We start from the raw sequence: 12811 nt of genomic DNA, 5'->3' as shown, positions 1-12811 counted from the left end.
TGCTATATACAACCTTGAGATAAGTCTCCTTAGAGGCAGCCACAAAACAAGGAAACCCAACAGAACCCAATGTGCAGAAAAAAAATCACGCAAACAATAAAAGAAGGCAAATAATGTTCAGAACTGTAGTTCATGAAATTGAGCCCACAGCCACAAAACCAGTCACTTAATGCAGACAAGTGTGAGGTGTTGCACTTCGGTAGGGCCAACCTGGATAGGTCTTAGACAGTGAATGGTAAGGCACTGAGGAGTGCCTTAGAACAAAGGGATTTGGGAATACAGATCCTGAATTCATTGAAAATGCCATCACAGGTTGGTAACATCATAAAGCTTTTAGCACATTGGCCTTCATAAATCAAAGTATTGAGTAGAATGATAGATAGGTACGTTATTGATCCCATGGAAAATTACAGTGTCACAGTAGCATTACACGTGCGCAGATATACAAATATTAGAAGAAAAGTAAGAAAGAATACAAATAAATTGCCTTAAAAATAAGATGTAGAAGATTTACAAGTCAAAAATTACAAGATCACTTCCCAAGCTATAGGTTGACTCATTATTAAGCCTGATGGTTGAGGGTGAGAATGACCTCACATAGCACTCTTCGGAGCAGTGCAGTTGTTTTAGTCTATTACTGAAAGTGCTCCTCTATTCAGCCAAGGTGGTATGCAGGGGGTGAGAGACATTGTCCAGAACTCCTAAGATTTTCTGGAAGGTCCTTTGTTCTACCACAATCTGCATTATGCCCACTTTGACTTCTGTAACAAATCCAGCCTTTCTAATCAGTTTATTGTACTGGTGACAACAGACTGGTAGATCATGTGAAGGAGAGGCCTGCATACTCCAAAGGGACCTCAGTCTCCTCAGGACATAGAGGTGACTCTGGCCCTTCTTGTGTACAGCCTCTGTGTTGGTGCTCTACTCAAGTCTGTCACCCAGGTGCACCGCCCGGTACTTGTAGGTCCTCACCACCAATAGTAATGGAACAGTGCAGGCTTCGTCTTCCTAAAGCCCATCACCATCTCTTTTGTCTTACTAATGTTGAGCTGCAGGTGCATCCTCCCATCCTCCCATTATACAACCAACTATTGCTGAGTCATCAGAGAATTTCTGCAGATGACATGACTCAGTGTTGTGTCTAACGTTCGAGGTATACAGGGTAAACAGAAAGGGAACCAATACAGTCCCCTGTGGGCCCCAAATGCTGCTTATAACCATGTCTGACACACAGCTCTGAAGTTGCACAAACTGTAGTCTGCCAGTCAGGTAGTCCATTGTCCAAGATAACAATGGAAGTGCCAATCTGCACTGAATGGAGCAATGAGGGCTGTATGGTATTGAAGGCACTAGAAAAATCAAAAACATGATTCTCACAGTACTGCCCTGCTTATCCAAATGGGAGTTGGCTCTCTTCAGCAGGTAAATGACAGCATTGTCGACTCCAATGCGCTCCTGGAAGGCAAACTGAAGGGGATTGAGGGCTAATCTGACCAGGGTTGGAGGTGATCCAGGATCAGCTAGCTCTGTAGGGTCTTCATGATGTGTGAGTACAGAAGATGGGATGCTATGTTGAGGTTGTGTCGGACATTGGTAAGGCCTAATTTGGAGAAATGTATGCAGTTTTGGTCACCTACGTAGAGGAAGGATGTCAATAAGGTCAAAAGAGTGCAGATAAAATTTACAAGGATGTTGCTGGGTCTGGAGGACCTGGGTTATAAAGAAAGATTGAATAGGTTAGGACTTTATTCTTTAGAACGTAGAAGATTGAGAAGAGATATGATAGAGGTATACAGAATTACAAGGGGTATAGACATGGTAAATGCAAGCAGGCTTTTTCCACTATGTTTGGATGGGACCACAACTAGAGGTCATGGGTTAAGGGTGAAAGGTGAAAAGTTTAAGGGAAGCATGATGAGAAACGTCTTCACTCAAAGGGTTGTGAGAGTGTGGAATGAGCTGCCAGTGCAAGTAGTGCATGCGAGCTTGATTTCAATGCTTAAGAGAAGTTTGAATAGGTATATGGATGGTAGGGGTATGGAGGGCTATGATCTCGGTGCAGGTAAATGGGAGTAGACAGTTTAGATGGCTTGGTACTGACTAGATGGGCTGAAGGGCCAATTTCTGCTGTACTTTTCTATGACTCTGTGACTGTGTGATTCATCACCACTGCCAATTCATGAACCCATTTGTTGCCGGCCACAGCCTCAGTTCAGCACAGAGATGAGTAAACCTTGCAGAACTGGGACCTGAACCGGCCAATCAATCCACCTCTGGCCCTGACACCCTGACCATTGCAATCAGGCCTGACACTAAAATTGTCTAAATCTCGCTCTGGGCCCCGGGCCCTGCTTCTTCTGTACACTCTGGATCCCGGGCCCTGCTTCTTCTGTACACTCTGGGTCCTGGGCCCTGCTTCTTCTGTACACCCTGGGTCCCGGGTCCTGCTTGTTCTGTATGCTCTGGGCCCCAGGCCCTGCTTCTGTATGCTCTGGGTCCCGGATCCTGCTTCTTCTGTATGCCCTGGGCCCCGGGTCCTGCTTCTGTACGCTCTGGGTCCCGGGCCCTGCTTCTGTACACTCTGGGTCCCGGGCCCTGCTTCTTCTGTACACTCTGGGTCCCAGGCCCTGCTTCTGTACGCTCTGGGTCCCAGGCCCTGCTTCTGTACGCTCTGGGTCCCAGGCCCTGCTTCTGTATGCTCTGAGTCCCTGGCCTTGCTTCTTCTGTACGCTCTGGGTCCTGGGCCTTGCTTCTTCTGTACACTCTGGGTCCTGGGCCTTGCTTCTTCTGTACGCTCTGGGCCCCGGGCCCTGCTTCTGTACGCTCTGGGTCCTGGGCCTTATCGCCTCCACTTGCCTTGTCTCGGTTCTGCTACATTGAATCGCCTCCCAGTCCACTCCAGCAATGGCCAAACATTGACTCATTCCCCGCTCTCGTGCCTGGGCCAAGCCCCCTCGATTCGGTCTGTACACATTACGCCACAGTGTTCCTGCACCTCGTGACTTCAATCCAGACTGCAAACCTCCAGGTCATACAGGCGGTTCAACAGCTCAACTCCGAAAGGGAAGTTGCAGGCTATTGATTGCAGTGATCATATCTGAGGAAAAAGTGTGAGTAATACAGTAATTTATAGTTTTGTTTGTTACCTGCGAGGCATCGCTGTGCCATCTGAAACCAGATTCACTTTAATTATTGGTTCTCATCAGTGTGTAAGTGCATCCAGATTGGCATCTGGTTTTCTGGAAAACATCCTCAGTGGTTGGGGCAGTCCTAAGATCGAAGCCTAGGCCCATATATTGTGGGCATCACAAAAAAAAAATTCTGAAGATTGAATCAGAGCAATACACACAAAATGCTGGAGGAACTTAGCAGGCCAGCAGCATCTATGGAAAAGTGTACGGTCGACAGCTAGGTTTAGACATCAGAGTTTATGGGAATTGTGGGAGAGCATAGGTCTTTGATGTAGAGAATGAAGTTGGCATGTAAAAGTAAAGAGAATCTACCATGGTCATGTTTCCCAGCACTCAGCAGGGATATGATCCAAGAAGCCACCTCTGCACAACACTATAATTGTGGTCCCAGTGAACAATACTGGGATGTGTGATTTGTCCATTGTGATGCAGAAATAGGCCATTCAGCTCATTGGATCTAATCAGGCAGCCAGCAGAACAGTCCAGTCTCCATCCTTTGTGTCACCTTGTGACTGATATTTTCATTGCACATCTCTTAGCTCCCCACTGTTTATTTTGCTGCTCGCTTATGCCAGTAGGTAATTTCAGTAACGTGCCCTTGGGACGCAAGAGGAACCAGTGAACATGTTCTTTGGGAGGACTTGCAAACTCTACACTAGCTGTACCCAAGGCCATGATAAAACCCAAGTCCCTGGAGTCATGAGACATCAGCATTAGATGCTGCACCATGGTGCTGACTAAAAATTTCCAGAACAGTATAACTGGGCATAGAAATGTTTGCAATATAACTCCACTCCAGTTGTAGTTTTCTAGTGGAGTGAAAAATCAATCAAATCAATATGTGCAAGATAGAACTTCCATACGAAATTCCTCAGTTTTTTATGGTTGGAAACACTTGGACAAAATTGTGCTGCAATTGACCACCATCAAGTTTATTTCATCCTTATTATTTCAAGTTTATTTAGACCACACAGATAGATTTCTCCTCTGCCAAACTTATAATATGGGAACTCATTTAAAATAAAGCATTACCTTAATTCTACTGTAAAAATAATTTAGTGAACTAATAGAGCATGTTTGATATTGGCTCATTCTTAATATGAATTAAGAGGCTTTAAACTAATTTGCAAGGGGGATGGGACCCGGCACGATAGAGCAGTGAAAGAAGTGCATGGAGTCAAGCCAGATCTAACATATAGAGAGGCTTTGAGGAAAGAGAAACAGAATAAAGGGTGTAAATGTAGTAAGGTAGAAGGGCTAAAGTGCATGTTCTTCAATGCAAGAAGCATCAGGAACAAAGTTGATTAACTGAGAGCTTGGATACATACATGGAATTATGATGTATTGGCCATTACAGAGACTTGGCTGGCACCAGGGCAGGACTGGATTCTCAATATTCCTGGATTTCAGTGCTTTAAAAGGGATAGAAGGGGGGGAGGAGGGGGTAACATTACTGGTCAGGGATACTATTACAGCTACAGAAAGGGTGGGTAATGTAGCAGGATCCTCTTTTGAGTCAGTATGGGTGGAAGTCAGGAACAGAAAGGGAGCAGTTACTCTATTGGGAGTATTCTACAGGCCCCCTGGGAGCAGCAGAGATACAGAGGAGCAGATTGGGAGGCAGATTTTGGAAAGGTGCAAAATAACAAGGTTGTTTTCATGGGTGACTTTAACTTCCCTAATATTGATTGGCACCTGATTAGTTCCAAGGGTTTAGATGGGGCAGAGTTTGTTAAGTGTGTCCAGGACGGATTCCTGTCACAGTATGTTGACAGGACGACTAGGGGGAATGCCATACTAGATCTAGTATTAGGTAACGAACTGGGACAGGTCACAGATCTCTCAGTGGGTGAGCATCTGGGGGACAGTGACCACTACTCCCTGGCCTTTAGCATTATCATGGAAAAGGATAGAATCAGAGAGGATAGGAAAATTTTTAATTGGGGAAGGGCAAATTATGAGGCTATAAGGCTAGAACTTGCAGGTGTGAATTGGGATGATGTTTTTGCGGGGAAATGTACTATGGACATGTGGTCGATGTTTAGAGATCTCTTGCAGGATGTTAGGGATAAATTTGTCCCGGTGAGGAAGATAAAGAATGGTAGGGTGAAGGAACCATGGGTGACAAGTGAGGTGGAAAATCTAGTCAGGTGGAAGAAGGCAGCATACATGAGATTTAGGAAGCAAGGATCAGATGGGTCTATTGAGGAATATAGGGTGGCAAGAAAGGAGCTTAAGAAGGGGCTGAGAAGAGCAAGAAGGGGGCATGAGAAGGCCTTGGTGAGTAGGGTAAAGGAAAACCCCAAGGCATTCTTCAGTTATGTGAAGAACAAAGGATGAAGTGAGCGAGGTCCTCAATGAATACTTCTCTTCGATATTCACCAATGAGAGGGAATTTGATGATGATGAGGACAATATGAGTGAGGTTGATGTTCTGGAGCATGTTGATATTACGGGAGAGGAGGTGTTGGAGATATTAAAATACATTAGGACAGGTAAGTCCCCGGGGCCTGACAGAATATTTCCCAGGCTGCTCCACGAGGGGAAGGAAGAGATTACTAAGCCTCTGGCTAGGATCTTTATGTCCTTGTTGTCTACTGGAAAGGTACCGGAGGATTGGAAGGAGGCGAATATTGTTCTCTTGTTCAAAAAAGGTAGTAGGGATAGTCCGGGTAACTATAGACCAGTGAGCCTTACGTCTGTGGTGGGAAAGCTGTTGGAAAAGATTCTTAGAGATAGGATCTCTGGGCATTTAGAGAATCATGGTCTGATCAAGGACAGTCAGCATGGCTTTGTGAAGGGCAGATCGTGTTTAACAAGTCTGATAGAGTTCTTTGAGGAGGTGACGAGGCATATAGATGAGGGTAGTGTAGTGGATGTGAACTACATGGATTTTAGTAAGGCATTTGACAAGGTTCCACACAGTAGGCTTATTCAGAAAGTCAGAAGGCATGGGATCCAGGGAAGTTTGGCCAGGTGGATTCAGAATTGGCTTGCCTGCAGAAGGCACAGGGTGGTGGTGGAGGGAGTACATTCGGATTGGAGGATTGTGACTAGTGGTGTCCCGCAAGGATCTGTTCTGGGACCTCTACTTTTCGTGATTTTTATTAATGACCTGGATATGGGGGGTGGAAGGGTGGGTTGGCAAGTTTGCAGACGACACAAAGGTTGGTGGTGTTGTAGATAGTGTAGAGGATTGTAGAAGATTGCAGAGAGACATTGATAGGTTGCAGAAGTGGGCTGAGAGGTGGCAGATGGTGTTCAACCCAGAGAAGTGTGAGGTGGTACGCTTTGGAAGGATAAACTCCAAGGCAGAGTACAAAGTAAATGGCAAGATACTTGGTATTGTGGAGGATCAGGGGGATCTGGGTGTACATGTCCACAGATCCCTGAAAGTTGCCTCACAGATAGATAGGGTAGTTAAGAAAGCTTATGGGGTGTTAGCTTTCAGAAGTCGAGGGATAGAGTTTAAGAGTGGCGATGTAATGATGCAGCTCTATAAAACTCTGGTTAGGCCACACTTGGAGTATTGTGTCCAGTTCTGGTCGCCTCACTACGGGAAGGATGTGGAAGCATTGGAAAGGGTACAGAGGAGATTTACCAGGATGCTGCTTGGTTTAGAGAGTATGCAGTATGATCAGAGATTAAGGGAGCTAGGACTTTACTCTTTGGAGAGAAGCAGGATGAGAGGAGACATGATAGAGATATACAAGATATTAAAAACAATAGATAAAGTGGATAGCCAGCATCTCTTCCCCAGGGCACCACTGCTCAATACAAGAGGACATGGCTTTAAGGTAAGGGGTGGGAAGTTCAAGGGGGATATTAGAGGAAGGTTTTTTTACTCAGAGAGTGGTTGGTGCGTGGAATACACTGCCTGAGTCAGTGGTGGAGGCAGATACACCAGTGAAATTTAAGAGACTGCTGGACAAGTATATGGAACAATTTAATGTGGGGAGTTATATGGGAGGCAGGGTTTGAGGGTCGGCACAACAATATGGGCCGAAGGGCCTGTACTGTACTGTTCTATGTGTTCTATGAAATCTCAGTGATAAAACGCAACAGAATTTGGCATGAGAGACAATTACATCCTTTGGCAACTCCGATATACTTGATGAAAACAAGCCGCTATGCTACTGAGCACTACGGTATGGTAGTGGTTAGCGCGATGCCATTACAGCTCGAGGCGTTCCGGAGTTCCATACCGGTGCCGTTCTGTAAGGAGTCTTTGTATGTCCACCCCATAGAATGTGTGTGTGTTTCCCCATATGCTTTGGTTTCTTCCCACAGTCCAAAGAAGTACCAGCTGGATTAATCGGTCATTGTAAATTGCCCTGTGATTATGTTAGGGTTAATTAGGGTTGTGGGGTTGCTGGGACATTATTTCTTTGAAGGGCTGGAAGGGTTACTCCATGCTGCAAATAAGTAAGTAAAACAGTGATTTTGTCAGTAAATTATTTAATCTGGAGTTGCACACAATCTGCTGGAGGAAGTCCAGTGGGTCGGGCAGCACCAATGTTGAATGGTTGACGTCCTGCACTAGGACTGTACTTACTTGCTTGTACCACCAGATGGAAGTATTTTTGCACTGAATGACCGATTGGTATAGTTGAAGTGAAGGCAAGGAAAGTGATAATGGATCTGGATGTAAATAGTACAGCAAATTAGGAAAAGGCTATCCTTGTTCCACGCTTGTTCCTATGCCCGTAATGGTGCCGAAAAAAGTAAAACATTGTTCGGTAGAGAATTTTTATTTGGCATTGGGTAGTATCCCATTAATCAGATCTTCTGCTCATCTGGGTGGGTGTTGATGAAAAGAGAATGGTTTTATCACTTGTTTCACACTATTACATACCTGTTGATGGCTATGAAGTTTAGAGTCTTAATTTCATTTAAAAGGACACACACTATAAATAACTCGGTTGTCAGGATGTTTTGCTCCCTCTAATTGTCCTCAGTGATGGAAATCAGCTGTAGATGTTTGTGACTTTACTTGTGTTGTTGTAAGATATTGCATAAGCTAATTAATCAATTAACAGTCCCAAGGAGCAGATCAACAAACACTAAGGCCTCCCATGATACAAAGCCTGCAAATTCACCAGTCCTGCTTTTAGAGAGGATATTATGTATATAATGACCAGTAATTTGCTAAAAAGAAAAGTAGGATGTTTATTATTAATGAAGGATTCATTAACCAATTCAAAGACCTAAAATACAGTAAAGGGTGCAAATTGATAAGAGGGTTACCTCGAAAATATGTGATTGCAAATAAAGAGGGCAGAATGTCAAAACCAGCGGAGATGTTTGCAAAGTGACATTATGTGTCATTTCAACAAAGGTCATATTTTGGACTTGTGTGGGTGTAACAGGGTTGAGGGGTTGGAATGGTCAGATGGAGGTTTGGATGAGCACCAAACATGTTGGCTGCTGATTTTGACAATAACTGGCTGCCCATAATAAATGGCAAAAAAACAAATCGGGTTTGAAGAGGAGGAGGTCTCATGGAGCTTGTAAGAAGCTGGAGAGAATTTGTGACTCAGAGAACACAAAGACTGCTGCCTCCCTTTAGCAAGGCCCTTTGATCGGGCATGCCTAGAAAAATTAGATTTTAATAATGCTTCACCAGGCTGAGAGCCTATTTAACTCAATCCTTTGCTGACCTTCTATCCAGAATCCAACCACTTCTACCCATTGAGCTCATCCTTTTGCTCTTCCCCACCTCGAGGAACATGGTGGTGTGAACTGCAAGTAGTAGAGGCGGATGTAGATACAATATTTAAAGGCCTTCAGCAATTACTCCAGTGGGGAAGACCTAAAGGGGTATGAGCCTAATAAAGGCAAATGGGATTAGCACAGATCAGCACCACGCTCGGCATAGTCAAGATGGCCTCGTGGAGCCTGTTTCTATATAGTACATTGGCTAATCCATTCTTATCCCTAATTCCACACCTTAATCTCTGAACACCAGCATCAAAGTATCAATGATGGCATCTGCTTCCCGGCCATGGGTCGCCAATTTAAGGCCCAGCAAAAGCTCCCACTTCCATGTCCTGATCAAGCCCTTGTTACAAAACCAAATTCCCTCCTCAGCATTGATTGAGCTCTGAATGACTCAACTCCCTGTCCTTCAAACCAGGACAGGCCCCACCTGACCTAAGCAACAGTCCTCTCTTTCTCCACCCTGACGTGGATGTGCTTTGGGTTGTGGGATCCATATTTTCATTGTACACCAAATGTAGTGCTCCAACCTTTGGACTAAGATGGTAGCCCCCCCCCCCTCATTTGCTGCAGAGAATTGGACTTTTGAAATTTAGAGTTTCTTTGACTCAAGATGTTTATCTAACTTGACTCTGGATTGTTGCAAATATACTTAGTTTGTCAACTCTATTTTCAGGTGCCATGTCAGGTGGATTTAATTTTCAGGTTACGGATGGAGTGAACTTTGCTCCTCGACAAATCTTTACCATTATGGCAGCGGCATTGGTGATGAACATGGAGACAAATAATCGTTTACAAGTCTTTCCAGGTAAGCTGTTAGTTCCTGGATTCTGTGTTTTTTTTATTACTTTATACATTTTAAGGTACTTCAAGAAATGAAATTGCCTGTCATCAACAAAGACGGTTTGTTTTCAAGTGTTTTTAAATGAAAAGCTAGACTATTATTTATGAATTGCATCTCCATACCGTTGTTAGCCCAGGTACATTCATCTGTACTTTTGTGGCACTTTTCTTCAAAGAACAAATAAAAACAATAACTTATAACTATTGTACTTCAAATAAAAAAATGCATGATAGCCATACAGCAAGCAAAATCTGTCTCTCTGGAAAGGAAAGAATTATTATTTACACTGCTTTCTTGAGGACAGCAGATGGGAGAATGATAGAGGTGGGTGGGATGGGCAGATGTTCGCATGAAAATAAAAGTAAAACTTAAGGTAGGTCAACATTTCGCACTCAGGCAGCATCCCAATTAAGACAGGCTGTCTAACTTTTATTGTTTGTCTCAGGTGCTTTCACCTGTATTTCAAGGCCTGTGCCTTTTGTGAACTCAACGTGTGCAATTAAAATGCCTGTATCTGATATCAGTTATCTCTGTACGCCAAATGGCATTGCTTCACATGTCCATTCGTCTCCCTATGTCTGGGATCAGGCTTTGTTTTTTATTTAAAAAAACTCCTGTGTAGTGCCTTAAGCATTTAAAGATGATCCCTAATGCTATATCTCAAACTTAGTATCAAATTCGCTGGATCTGGTCTCTGCCCAGTCAAGAGTAGTATAATAAATTCAGCATTTTTCAGTATTTCAGAATCAAAGTCCTGGCTTACTCCTGATATGTTAGTTCACTTCGAAACCCCTGACAAGTTAACATTGGAACTAGAAAGAAGATCTATTCTAACGACTGATGTTGTGGGTGGTGGGTAAAAGTCTAAGGGCAACTTTTACAGATAAATTTTCCACCTGGAAGGATTGTCTTTATCATCAGTGAATGCAAAGACTCAATTAATCTTATAATGTCTATCTAGTTCATGTTTTTTTGATATTACACAATCTTTTGCTTATTCTGTCACACTTTGCTACCTTAACCCTCTGTATTTCAGATGATACCAATAGTATTAGATTCTTAAATATAAAACTGAGGAAGTACAATAAGGAACTCACCATGTGCCTGCCTCACAATGTAATCAATTCATAGCTGATCTTTTACCTCATTTCCTCTTTCTTGCACCATCCGCATATCCCTTACTTAATATTTAAAATTCGATCTCTAGTTTGAATATACGCCCAGAGTTGATTGAAAGCTTCCAGCTCCAACATGCAAGTATCATCAGCAAATTTGACTGGTTTCACCACTTGGATGCAATGGCCAAGAAAACACACCAATGCCTGGACTTCCTCAGAAGGCGAAGGAAATTTGGAATGTGTCTGATGATTCTTACCTCTATAGAAAGTACCCAAATTGAATGCATCACAGTGTGGCAGCTGCTGTGCCCAAGACGGCAAAAAATTGCCATTCTCCCTTCTGTTGCACTGTCTAACGGAAGCAACGAACATAACAAAGGGTTCTGTCCACCCTAGGCATTTGCTTTTCTCCCCTTTCCCATTGGATAGATATCAAAGCTCAAGCAAGTACTACCAGACCCTGTTATTAGACACTTGAACAGACCGTTTGTATGTTAAAAGATGAAGTCTTGAACTCTCGGTCTTCCAATTTACCTCGTTATAGTGTCACTCTCTTTGTCTACCCTTCTTCTGTAACTGTAACACTATATGTTCTGCATTCTGTTTTCATTTTACTGCCTTGATGCACTTGTAGCATGATCTGTCCAGATGTCTCACAAAATAAAAACATTTCACTGTAGCTTGGTATATGTGACAATGATAAATCGGAACAGCCAGTACTGTACTTACTGAATGAACCTTCCCAGACCTCTTTGGTATAGAATTCCATTGATTTATGACCCTCTTGCTTCCTGTCTCTATCCTGAATAGCCATCCTTCACTCTGAAACTGTGAATCCCTAGCTCAAGATAGTCCATCCTGAGAAATGTATTATAAACCCACTGACTCTCACAGCTACCTGGTCTATACCTCCTCCCACCCTGTCACTTGTAAAAATGCCATCCCCTTCTCTCAATTCCTCCATCTCCGCCACATCTGCTCTCAGGATGAGACTTTTCATTCCAGAATGAAGGAGATATCCTCCTTCTTCAAGGAAAGGGGCATTGCTTCCTCCACCATCAATGCTGCCCTCAACCGCATCTCTTCCATTTCACACATATCTGCTCTCAGCCCATTCTCCCGCCACCCCACCAGGGATAGGGTTCCTCTTGTCCTCTCCTCACCTACCACACTACCGGCCGCCGGCTCCAACATATAATTCTCTGTAACTTCCACCACCTCCAACGGGATCCCACCACCAAGCACTTCTTTCCCTCCCCCTCCCCCCACTTTCTGCTTTCTGCAGGAATTGTGCCCTATGCGATTCATTCCTCCCCACTGATCTCCTGTCACTTACCCTTGCAAGTGGAACAAGTGCTACACCTTCCCCTACACCTCCTCCCTCACTACCATTCAGAGCCCCAAAAATTCCTTCCAGGTGAGGCGACACTCCACCTGTGAGTTTGTTGGGGTCACATACTGTGTCCAGTGCTCTTGGTGTGGCCTCTTATATATCAGTGAGACCCAGCGTAGATTAGGACACTACTTCGCCAAGCACCTAGAATCCATCCACCAGAAAAAGTGAGAACTCCCAGTGGCCATCCATTTTAATTCCACTTCCCGTTCCCATTCCATCATGTCAGTCTGTGGCTTCCTCTACTGTCGTCATGAGGCCTCACTCAGGTTGTAGGAGCAGCACCTTATATTTCATCTGGGTAGCCTCCAATCTGATGGCATGAACATCGATTTCTTGAACTTCCAGTTATGCCCACTCCCCTCCTTCACCATTCCTCATTTGCTTTTCCCTCTCTCACCTTATCTCCTTGCCTGCCCATCACCTCCCTCTGGTGCTCCTCCCCCCCCCTTTCTTTTTTCCATGGTCTTCTGTCCTCTCCTGTCAGATTTCCCCCTTCTCATAATACGTTGGACCCTATTATTCTCCGTAACTTCCACCACCTCCA

At 44.1% G+C, this 12811-nt stretch overlaps 1 protein-coding gene across 1 annotated transcript in view; it reads left to right on the top strand.

Moving 5' to 3' along the window:
* cspg4ba (chondroitin sulfate proteoglycan 4ba) overlaps window positions 1–12811 on the top strand; it is a 100201-nt gene that overhangs the window by 44037 nt on the left and 43353 nt on the right. Inside the window, exon 7 of the mRNA XM_072251789.1 lies at window positions 9586–9717. Within this exon, the coding sequence (XP_072107890.1) occupies window positions 9586–9717 (132 nt within the window). The remainder of the gene's footprint in view (window positions 1–9585; window positions 9718–12811) is intronic.

The sequence above is a fragment of the Mobula birostris genome, chromosome 3 (genome assembly GCF_030028105.1).
Source record: "Mobula birostris isolate sMobBir1 chromosome 3, sMobBir1.hap1, whole genome shotgun sequence".
Lineage (NCBI taxonomy): Eukaryota > Metazoa > Chordata > Chondrichthyes > Myliobatiformes > Myliobatidae > Mobula > Mobula birostris.
Note: the sequence above shows the minus strand (reverse complement) of the source record. Positions and strands in the feature narration are given on the sequence as shown.